Source organism: Ranitomeya imitator, chromosome 9, assembly GCF_032444005.1.
Source record: "Ranitomeya imitator isolate aRanImi1 chromosome 9, aRanImi1.pri, whole genome shotgun sequence".
NCBI lineage: Eukaryota > Metazoa > Chordata > Amphibia > Anura > Dendrobatidae > Ranitomeya > Ranitomeya imitator.
Genome location: NC_091290.1, coordinates 58,813,915 through 58,826,743, shown reverse-complemented (window position 1 = coordinate 58,826,743; position 12,829 = coordinate 58,813,915). Strand labels below are relative to the sequence as shown.

At 41.2% G+C, this 12,829-nt stretch overlaps 1 protein-coding gene across 1 annotated transcript in view; it reads left to right on the top strand.

Annotated features, from left to right (window-relative positions):
* SYT12 (synaptotagmin 12) overlaps positions 1-12,829 on the top strand; it is a 253,619-nt gene that overhangs the window by 198,683 nt on the left and 42,107 nt on the right. The window contains exons 5-6 of the mRNA XM_069740532.1: positions 2,872-3,087; positions 5,831-5,951. Of these exons, the coding sequence (XP_069596633.1) occupies positions 2,872-3,087; positions 5,831-5,951 (337 nt within the window). The remainder of the gene's footprint in view (positions 1-2,871; positions 3,088-5,830; positions 5,952-12,829) is intronic.

Below are 12,829 nucleotides of genomic sequence, written 5' to 3'. Positions count from 1 at the left end.
TGATTATATATCGCTGGCATTTCATGTTCCAGAGCATAGTATAAAGGTGTTACCTTTCTTATCCTTATTCCGAGTGTGACCTACAATGTAGTGTCCTTATCTCTTCACACACACAATACCGATCTCATAGTAAACTAGTAAACCAATCAAAGGGAATTTGTCAGTGGGATCCCAAGCTGTCTATATGGGCATGTAGGTCATAGGAAGCTGAATAAAATTATACCTTCATATCTGCAATCTGATGTCTTATTCAAGAGAAATCCATGTCTGTTTATTATGTAAACTAGATGGTTGCCCGATTCCATTGCATCGGGTATTCTAGAATATGTATGTAGTTTATTTATGAAGTTTTCAGAATAATGCAATTTATACACAGGATTCGGCCAGCCGGGCGAGACCAATTAGCGAAGTGTGGTTCAAATTCCGCGCCAATTTGTGGCTGGACTGCGCCTGTCACTGATTGGTCACGCCCGGCCGTGACCAATCAGTGAAGCCAGGGCCTGCTCCAGGTTTTTGAGGGCCCCGGGTGAAAGAGTCTCAGTGGGCCCCCCTCTTTAACACATACCATGATTCATGATGCACACATACAGCAGAGAAATATACCACAGCCAAGTAGCATATAACACAGCCCACATAGTACACAACACAGCCCATGTAATATATAACAGAGCCCACATAGTATATAGCACAGCCCACATAGTATATTGCCCAGCCACGTAGTATATAGCACAGCCCCCGTAGTATATAGCACAGACACGTAGTATATTGCCCAGCCACATAATATATTGCACAGCCAGGTAATATATTTCACAGCCACGTAGCATATAGCACAGAGACATAGTATATAACACAGCCCATGCTGTATATAACACAGGCCATGTAGTATAAAGCACAGCAATGTAGTATATTGCCCAGCCACGTAATATATACCACAGCCACGTAGTATATAGCACAGAGACGTAGTATATAACACAGCCCATGCAGTATATAACACAGCCCATGCAGTATATAACACAGCCCACATAATACTGTATATTGCCCAGCCACGTAATATATTGCACAGCCACGTAATATATTGCAAAGCCACATAGTATATAGCACAGCCACGTAGTATATAACACAGCTCATGAAGTATATAACACAGGCCACGTAGTATAGAGCACAGCGATGTAGTATATTGCCCAGTCACATAATATATACCACAGCCACGTAGTATATAGCACAGCCCACATAGTATACAGCACAGAGATGTAGTATCTAACACAGCTTACACAGTATCTAACACAGCCCACGTAGTATATAGCAATAAGGGCACCATATCCCTGTTAAAAAAAAGAATTCAAATAAAAAATAGTTACAGTATATACTCAACTTCCGTCGGCCCCCGGATCCAGGCGAGGCGTTTACCGATGCTCCTTGCGACGCTCCGGTCCCAAGAATGCATTGCGGTCTTGCGAGATAATGACGTAGCGGTCTCGCGAGACCGCTACGTCATCATCTCGCGAGACCGCAATGCATAGACCGGAGCGTCGTGAGGAGCAGACGGAAAGGTGACGGAAGGTGAGTATATAATGATTTTTTATTTTGTTTATTATTTTTAACATTAGATCTTTTTACTATTGATGCTGCATAGACAGCATCAATAGTAAAAGGATGGTCACACAGGGTTAATAGCAGCGTTAACGGACTGTGTTACACCACGGCATAACGCGGTGTAACGCAGCCATTAACCCTGTGTGAGCGCTGACTGGAGGGGGCACTGACAGAGAGTAGGAAGGGGCGAATTTGCGGCCGGATTGTGCCCGTCGCTGATTGGTCAGCAACGTGGGATTTCCGTGACAGACAGACAAACAGACAGACAGACAAACAGACGGAAGTGCCCCTTAGACGATTATACTGTATATAGATGGGTTGATTAGATCTATGGGCCGGACATAGATTTCCCTGAGAATCTGCCTCCAGAGATTACTGTAAATGAAAGGTGAAGTTACCAGTGTGAGACATGTAATGACTGACAGTCTGCTCCCCTGATCTATATGTCTGACACTAGTTACTCCCTTTCATTTACAATAATCTCAGATTCTCAGGGAGATCCATGTCCGGCCCATAGATCTTAACAGCTTATTTACATATTATGAAAAATGTGGATTTTTCTGAAGTAAGACATCAGATTGCAGATTTCACGGTATCACTTTATTCAACTTTCCATGGCCTGCATGCCTATATAAATGGCTTATTAGGGTTGAGCCTGCTGACAGAATTCCTTCAACTTCTCTACGTTTTTGGGGTGCTTTAGTACCTTGAAGAAACTCATGTAGATACAGGGATAACATCAGATATACATGAAGATCACGCCCTTGGTCCTATTCAAACCCAGGACATTGCCAAGCAATGACCATGGAGCCACCATACAACATCTACCCTTGTCGTCAGCATCGCTCTCGACTTCTCACCCATACCCCTGAAAAGTCCCTGAAGAGTTGATATTGCTTTGTACTAAACATATCTTACATTATCCTTCTATTTATTCTGAATATGTTAACTGCTGTAGTTTCAGAAACATTGCTTCTTGTAAAATGTTCCATTCTCATCCTCATGTTTTGGGGGCTCAGGAACCCTCACTGGTTTAGTGTCTCAATAACAAGAATGTGCTGTTTCCTTACACTGCGAGAGATGCAATCTTTATTTCATTTCTTTATATTAGTCGGATGAAGAATAAACGAAGCAATATAATTTGTCGTTAGTTTGTGTGTTTGTTTCTAAACACTGCAGAATATTTTGAATACTTCATGGACAACTTGTATTTTCCTCCAGCAGAATTTCCATAAAGCGTCTCCTATTAACATACGCATATAATTTTTGTTTTGACAGATACAGAGAAATGCATATTCAGTTTTATTTGATGAGAAGTTTTCCATTCCTCTCGATCCTCTTGCACTAGAAGAAAACAGCCTGCGGTTTTCTATTTTAGCAATAGATGGGGATGAAAGAAATGTCAGCACCGGAGTAGCAGAATTAAAACTATCAGACTTGGATTTAATTGTGCGACCTTTCAACACATGGATATACCTCCAAGACGTCAACAAGGTCAGTTATCTTTAATTTTGTACTTTTTAGTATTAACAAAGTAAAGTAAGAAATTACAATCAGTCATTTGACCAAAATATGTCACAAGGAAGGGTTTTATGTGTTTTGCTAATTTTTTCTAGTTCTTTTGTTCTGAAAAAATGCCTATATACAATGCTTAGAGGGAATCTGAAAACCACCTCCCATCTCATCATTGGCTCAAACTGTTCCTTTGACCCAACTCATTATAGCTCTGCACGCTCAGATTAGATACAAAGACACAAACCCATCCCAAACTGACTAGTAAATAAAAGCAAATACGACTGAGTTAAAGGTATTGGCCACTATTTTTTTATGGGCCACTTCTTTTTTATAGCTGTCCTATCCATAGGCACCTGGCAACACCCGGTACCCCCACCAATAAGCTGTTACCTGACGTTCAAGAATGTTGCCAGAACATAGAAGCTCCATTGTTTCTATAGTTGCAGTTGCCAGGTACTGCAGATCAACCCTTTAATCAAATGAATAGGGGTGGATCTGCAGTACCTGGCCTCGGCCACCATGGTTTTGACGGAGTTGGAGGGTTCCGGCAGCATCCGAGAGCTTCCAGCTTAAAGGTCCTGCTAAAAATAGTAGTGGACAACCTCTTTACACAGGACCTTTCACCAGTTTTAGCATGTTAAACTGGCCACATCATGGCTACATGGCTACATTTTAATTTCTCATCTCTGTTGAGGAGACATTAGATAGTAAAGTTTAGATTCTAATTTCCATTAAGACCAAGGGGATGCTAGAAGAGATACTTCTCCGAGGGCGTTGAATTTTTTCCTCTGCATGACATTGACCAATCAAAAGCAGTAGGCTTTATGGAGGGGGAAAAAGAACATGTCCAAAGAGAATGTCATATATGGCTTTTTCTGTGTAAGACATGTGAAGCCCCAGAGCCCCGCTCTCCTCACCTAGCCCACTTCTAGCATCTACTGTGTTTAATAGCAGGGGAGGGATGTAGAGCAGAACAATGTGTCATTAGAAACACCTTTGCATCTGCACCTTTCAACTTATGGCTCCATCAGCTCTGTTCTACTCCTCCTCACCTCACATTGACCATGTCATGAGATGCCAGCTGCAGATATAAAGGTCTTTGTTATGGCACACAGCTCAGATCTACTCCCCTCCTTCACTTGTAATCACAATAGCCACTGGTAGTGGTATCATGGGAAAGAGCAGGGCTGTGTGTCATTACCCGTCTCACACAGAGAAAGCTGGGTATGAAAATCTATGGGGGTTCTTTTTTACTCCTGCAACATACATCCTGCCTATCATTGGTCAATGTCATGCAGGAGATAATGTCCGCGCCCCCATGGATGAATCATTGCTAACACCCCTTTGGTCTTAGTTGAAATTAGAAACTAAACTTTAAAATCGAATAATCTGTAGTCACGTAAAAAATAAACCTGCGCCACAGAGCTACACATGAATAAATAAGTACTATTAGCGTAGTAACAAAAACAAAATCAATAAGCCTATAAAAATGACTACCACTAACAAAATGCAATACAAATAATCAATCTTTATTGTAGCATTATTTACATGTGCAAAACTTATTTAAAATATGGAAGATCATCATATTCTTAGGAATCAAAAGGGAGCATACATAATTATCTTTCATACATGATAATAAAGTTAATGTGTCATGGGCTCTATCGGTGATAAATATGCTGGGGACGTTGATATAATTAAGAGCTTCCTCAGTGGTACATACAGTAAGATATTTAATACAGTATAGATGCAAACATGTAGATTGTAATAAATAGTATAATCCACAAGGAAATATAAATTAGGTGCCAATTCCTTAAATATATACAAATGATGAAAGCAAAGGAGAGCATGGGGGAGTATGATCCATAGTCAGGTCTGGTAATTATGATACACTTTATCCACCCTGCCTGTGAATCTTTTGTGCCCTGGTTTTAATGTCAAACATGACCCGTATGTAGTGATTTATTATTAAACTACCATTGTGGCTCATATATCCTAGCACTCCTTGCATCTTTTTAATGGAGCTTAATTTAAAGAGGAGCCGTCATTAAATTTATCATAGTGAGCTGGACACACCATGTAATAGTGCCTGCAAAGTAGAACAAAATGTGCATTTACAGCTGTCATTACATGTCACAAAACAGGAGAAGCCTGTTCTGAGCTATTTTGGGGACATGTTCCTTTTCACCTGTGTGTTGCTGCCTAGTTATGATTGGTCAACATCACATAAGGAGAAGAAGTAAATTATAAAGATTCTTAACTTTCCAAAAGTTCATCTATGAACACATTAACACAAATTAACATTTTCATACAAAATTAACAAAAAAGGTTTAGTTGTTTTATGGAAATACAATTAACTGTATTGTTAATTTATAAATATAATCCCAGTTATAAGTGCAATGTAATTGAAGTAACTCTTTAGATAATTGCAAAAAAGCTAAACCATCTAACCACCATGTAAAATAATGAAAGGAAATGAAAACAAAATCCTAACATTTTTTCCTTTTCTAAATGGGCTTCATATTTGCTGAGCATGATCTTTGAGATGACGTATACTACTCCCAAGGCCTAATTGGGAGGGGACAATGCTTTGTTCCTATACTCAATCTAAAACAGGAACATAAAATTGGCTCTTGTCCCAAACCTGGTTTTGTGTCTGATTTATATTGGCAAACACAAGATTATGTAAAAATCAATTATGTAAACCACATTGTTGTGTTTTTAGGCCGCAGATGCTGTAGGAGAAATTCTACTATCTCTTAGCTACCTTCCTACTGCTGAACGTCTTACCGTGGTCGTTGTTAAAGGAAAGAACCTACTGTGGACAGAAGGAAAGACCACAGCAGGTAAGATCACAGGGCCACTAGAGGAGACTTTATGGCTTTTGGTCATTGCATATTTATAATGTCTGTCCTCTGAGAATCAGCACTGACTCATTTAGTACCAACTTTTAACCTGTTTGCAGGTCGCTCCTGTGTCCAAGGTGGCCATAGATGACGAGGCAGTAATCAAACCTGTCTAAGTAGGCTCTCTTAAAAAAACACTGCACCCAATGGGTAACTAGCACATATGGTATGCCATGCATAGTGCTTGTCGCTGGTAGACTAGTCTTTACACAAGCCTCTACATCCATTCCCATATTAAAAGGGATATCCAGGACTTTAAAAAAAAGGCATGCAGTTGCTAACAGAGGCAACTACCTGCCTGTTGTACCCGGCGCCGGTTACTGACCACTCCTGTCAGCAGAGCAGCAGTTTTGACAGGGTGGGACTATGGCTATCATGCTGATTGATAGTCGACTTCCACCAATTAGGCAGCAAGAGTCCACTGTCAATCAGCATGACACCAGTAGTCCCGCCCTGTCAACAGGAGGAGAAACTGCTGCGCTGTTGACAAGGAACAGTTGAATCTCCAACAGGAGCTGTTAATGACCAGCACCAGGTACAACAGGCAGGTTGTTGCCGCTGTTAGCAACAACTACATACCTTTATTTTTAAGCCCCAAATATCCTCTTTAAAAAACAGAGTAGCTTGCAGGCAGGAAAAAAAAGGCTGGACTAAATTAGGGGGTATCACTGAACCTGTAATAACTATATATTTAATAAGCATACTACCCATGCCCATTAATCCTACAAGAGGATAGGCAACACTCCTTAATACATATTTGAACATATAGATCCTGTAGTAGATTAACCATATTCGAATCAAGAAGTGTCTCTGAACAACAATATATAAAAAAAAATAAATGTATTCAACATCAAAATGAAATACAATACAAATAAAACAAATTGGTGCCTCAAACCCAGCAAGCAGAGGCCAGCAGCAGGGGAGGGTACACATATGCCTGAATGATTAAACCTGTCTGTTATATCACATGAGATGAGATCTTTATGCTAATAGCTAGGTAAATATATGGTAAAAAAAAATAATTGCATATTTTCACTCAATAATTATCTTGTGTTTGCACATATGTCCATCTACAATAATAGTGCAGCAGATATAAACGGGCATGGAGACACAGCAACGAATCCAAAATGAACTAAAGGCATGGTTCTGCCCACAATAGAAACACACAGTCTTTTACCGTCCCTTCATGTGCCCAAACACAACAGACAGCATTATCCCCATCCCTCCACATATTACCTAGGCACGTGTCCGTTCTGAATTTTTTCTGCCAAGTGACAAGCTGAGCCTCCGAGCCCCTCACTGGCCCCGCTGTCTCTAGAAAGACCGCAAAGGACAGGGTTCATTCCACTGAATGCCCGCACTCCTTCCCCATGGACAGAGCACTACCCAGACAACACACTCCGGTAAGAATTTATTACATTACCAACAGTCAACAACATTCCCAGCAAGTACACAAGATGGTACAAATGACAGACAAAAAGGCTTATATACATAACAGCTTACATACATAATTGTTTGCTTATATAAAAGCATACATACATTAAAGATTACATATATACATTAGATCACAATGTGAGTACACCCTTCATATTTTTGTAAATATATTATTATATCTTTTCATGGGTCAACACTGAAAATATGACACTTTGATACATTGAAAAATAGTCAGTGTACAGCTTGTATAACAGTGTAATTTTGGTGTGCCCTCTAAGTAACTCTCCACACGGCCATTAATGTCTAAACTACTGGCAACAAAGTAGAGTACACCCTTAAGTGAAAATGGCCAAACTGTGCCCAAAGTGTCAATATTTTGTGTCACCACCATTATTTTCAAGCACTGCCTTAACTCTCTTGGCATGCAGGTCACTAACGTTTCACCGGTGACCACTGGAATCCTCTTCTACTCCTCCATGACGACATTACATAGCTGGTGGATGTTAGAGACCTTGCTCTCCTCCACCTTACGTTTTAGGATGCCTTACAGATGCTTCATAGGGTTTAGGTTTGGAGACATGCTTCCAAAGGGAGGGGATCATGCTTTGCTTCAGTATTTCACAGTGCATGTTGGCATTCATAGTTCCCTCAATGAACTGTAGCTGCTCACAGATGGCAGCACTCATGCAGCCCCAAACCACAACACTCCACCACTATGCATGACTGTAGGCAGGATACACTTGTCTTTGTACTCCTCACCTGGTTGCTGCCACACACGCTTGACACCATCTGAACCAAATAAGTTTATCTTGGTCTCATTAGACCACAGGATTATGGTTCCAGTAAGCCATGTCATTAGTCTGCTTGTCTTCAGCACATCACCTTTTTTTGTACATCACCTTTAGAAGAGGCTTCATTCTGGTACGACAGCCACGCAGACGAATTTGATGCAGTGTGCGGCATATGGTCTGAGCACTGACAGGCTGACCCCATCCCTTAAATCTCTGTAGCAATGCTGGCAGCACTCATATGTCTATTCTGAAAAAGACAACTTCTGGATATGATGCTGAGCAAGTGCACACAACTTCTTTGGTCAACCATGGTGAGGCCTGTTCTGAGCATTAAACCGCTGTATGGTCTTTGCCACCTTGCTGCAGCTCAGTTTTGGGGTGTTGGCAATCCTTTTATAGCCTAGGCCATCTTTATGTAGAGCAACAATTTATTTTTTTCAGATTCTCAGAGAGTTCTATGCCATGAGGTGTGGCCATATTGAACTTCCAGTGACCAGTGTAAGACTAATGAGTCACATGACACCGAGGAGGGAAAATAGCTAAATGGCACAATTTGGCCATTTACCCTTAGGCGTGTACTCACTTTTGTTGCCAGCGGTTTAGACACTACTGGCTGTGTGTGGAGTTATTTAGTGGGCACAGCAAATTTACACTGTTATTTAAGCTTTAGGCTATGTGCACACGATGCGGATTTACTGCGGATCCGCAGCGTTTTTTTCCTGCGCAGAAATGCTGCAGATCTGCAAAGTGATTTACAGTACAATGTAAATCATTAGGAAAAAAACTGCTGTGCTAATGGTGCGGAAAATTCCGCATGGAAAACGCTGCGGATCAAAAGAAGGAGCATGTCATTTCTTTTGTGCGGATCTGCAGTGTTTCTGCACCCTTCCATTATAGAAATCTGCAGGGGTAAAAAATGCATTAAATCCGCACAAAATCCGCAGATAATCCGCAACAAAAACGCACAAAATCTGCATAAAAAACGCATCAAATCTGCAACTGCGTTTTCTGCCAGGAGATGCAGATTTTGTGCAGAAAATTCTGCACCCCAATCCGCAACGTGTGCACATAGCCTTACACTGACTACTTTACATTGCATCAAAATGTCATATTTTCAGTGTTGCCCCATGAATAGATATGATAAAATATGTCCAAAATGCGAGGGATGTACACACTTTTGTGATATACTGTACATGTTTACATATGTAAAAGTTTACATACATAAAAGATTACATGCACGTTGACATATATACAAGTTTACGTGGATATAAGCTTACATACATAAAACTTTGCATACAAAAAATGTATACACATAAAAGCTTGCATATATGAAAAATGATATGCATAAAAATTTAAATAAATGAAAGCTTACATACATTAAAGATTACATAAATAACATTTACAGTGGCATGTAAAAGTTTGACAGACTGTGGAGTTGTGGTACATGGTTCATAGACACCTGCACAAATATGCCCTTCATGGAAGAATCATCAGAAGAAAACCCCTCCTGCATCATCATCATAAAATTCAGCATCAGAACTATGCAAAAGAACATCTAAACAAGCCTGATGCATTTTGAAAACAATCCTGTGGACCTATGGGGTTAAAATAGAAGTCTTTGACAGCAATGCTCAAAGGTATGTGTGGAGAAAAAAAGTGCATAGAATTTCAGGAAAAGAATATCTCGCCAACATTAAGCATGGGGGTGGATCAATCATGCTTTGGAGATGTATTGCAGCCAATGGCATCGGGAACATTTCACAGGTAGAGAGAAGAATAGATTTAATGACATTTCAAAAAATTCTTGATGTAAACATAACACCATCTGTAAAAAAGCTGAAGTTGAAAGAGGATGATTTCTACAAATGGATAATGATACTAAACACAAGTCAAAATCCACAATAGACTACCTCAAAAAGCGCAAGCTGAAGGTTTTACAATGGCCCTCACAGTCCACTGATCTGGACATCATTGAAAATCTGTGGCTAGACCTCAAGATAGCAGTGCATGCAAGACAACCCAGGAATCTCACAGAACTGAAAGAATTTTCCAAAGAGGAATGGATGTAAATCCCTCAAACTAGAATTGAAAGCCTCTTGGTTGCCTACACAAAGCATTTACAAGCTGTGATACTTTCAAAAGGACGTGCTACTAGGTACTAACCATGCAGAGTGCCAAAATTTTAGCAACAACTGATTTTACTTTATGGAATTTTTAAAAAGTAAAAAATGAACGTACTTTTTTTTCCCAAAACCTTAAGAAAATGTGTCATCTTTAACTTTAGCCCTTTTGGAGATCATTTAATCTTCTACTTGCTTAAAAGGAATCTATTAGGTCCCCTCCAATCCAGCAGCATTCAGCCATGTGTGTTTACACTCCCTCTCTAACCAGCCCTGTATTATATAATTCAGTTAAATAAATGCTTTAAAAATGGTCTACAACCTCTGCTTTTCCTATGCTAACGAGGGCTTTGACTAGTCAATGGGGAGTTAGTTTTCCACATTAGTCAGCCCTATTTCCAAGCTATCACGCCCCTATGGACGTGATAACATAATTTGCATGAGCCGGCCTCATTGCCAGCTCATGCAAATCTGTGCACATGCGCTGCTCATTCAAAGCAGATGGATTTCACATCCCGCAGGAAAGCAACCCTAATGTATGGTGCAAGTGACCCTGTCACATATTCCCCTACTCTGCCCAAAGCTGGGGGCTTTGGCACCTTCGGACACCAAACAGGGAATTCGGGAGAGGGCATCTACGTTCCTGTGTAACTTCCTGGGAACCTGAAATCCTGGAGGCCTAAGAACCAACTAGTCACCCGGGCATGCTTACCCTTTTTCTCCCTTAACCATCTCAGATGGGCATGATCGGACACAAGTTTGAACCTCCAGCCTAGTAGATAATACCTCAATGTATCCATGGCGCATTTTATGGCTAGACACTCCTTCTCCACAATGTCATAGTTTCTTGCATGACAAGAGCTACTGCCTCAGATACAGGATGGAATACTCTTCCCCATTTACTTCCTGAGACAGCACGGCTCCCAGCCCGACTTCTGAGGCATCCGTCTGGACCACGAACTCTTTCCTGTAGTCTGGTAGGACCAAAACTGGATGTTTACACAGAGCCATCTCTGTGTCAGCAGTCCATTTAATTATTGTCAACTTGGTGCCTTTAAGAAGGTCCATCAATGGTGTGGTGATTATAGCAAGACTTGGTATGAAACACCGGTAATAGCCCTCAATCCCAAGAAATGCCCTCACTTGCTTTTTGGAAAGCGGATGCGAACACTTCTAAATCCCCTCAATGTTGTTTATCTGCGGTTTAATTTCGCTCCTCCCAATGACATAACCCAGATACTTGGCCTCTCCCTTCTCGATGGCAAACTTTTTCAGATTTATGGATTTAAAGCATCAAGAACCAAGGAAGAAGGAGGGATGTTTCCAGCACGTCCATCCAGTTTACATAAAATTTCTTTTTATTAGAACATTTTAAAAAACAATGATAAAATTGATAGAGAGACTCTCAGCCTGATGCATTTCTGGTGCACCTCAGCGCCCTTAGATATAGGATATAGTGCAAGCCAAATAGACGAGATGGCCAGAAACGTATCAGCCTGAGAGTCTCTCTCAATTTTATCATTGTTTTTTAAAATATTGTAATAAAAATACATTTTATTTAAACTGGATGGACGTGCTGGAAACACCCCTCCTTCTTCCTCACTTCAGCTGAAATCACCAGCAGGTACAACATCCACCAGAAATATTAATTTGCAACGGTCTGTTATATATGTCTCAGCGTGTCAAACTCCAATCTTTCACTCCCCCCCCCCTCTCCCATAGACATATCCAGAACCAACTGTACCTTTGGTAGATGACTATCCAAGTCAGGACTAAAGACCGCAATGTCATCGAGGTACACTGCAGCATTCTTTTTATGCGGAGCCAGGATCCGATCCATCGCCCTCTGGAAGGTGGCCGAGGCTCCTTGCAGACTGAAGGGCATCCTGATGTATTGAAAACACCCATTAGGCTTCGAGAAGGCTGTCTTCTCCTTGACACTTTGGGACATGGAGATCTGCCAATAGCCCTTTGTGAGGTCGAGGGTTGTAATGTACCTCGCTGGTCCAAGTCTCTCAATGACTTCATCCACACAAGGCATTGGGTAAGTATCAAAACTTGAAACTTCATTCAGCCTGCGGTAGTCATTACAAATCCGCCACTCACCGTCCCACTTTGGCATGAGGATGAAGGGACTCGACCATCCACTTTTTGACTCCTCTAGCATCCTCTTCACCTCATTTGATATCGCCTCTCACCATGCTTCCGAAATTCTATAGGGCTTGAGGTTCACCCTTACATGTGGTTCTGTCAACACGTCATGCTCCACCACCTGCGTATGCCCCGGCAACTCTGAGAACAGGTCATGGTTCCGCTGCAACAGCTCCTGACACTGTTGCCTCTGGGCCGGTGTCAGAGTCTCTGCAATGGTGACATCGTCCACTGTGGCTGTGGGACTGGCTCCCAGGCAAGGGGTGTTCATCAATTCTTGGTCTAGCCAGGGCTTGAGCAAGTTCCCATGATAGACTTATTG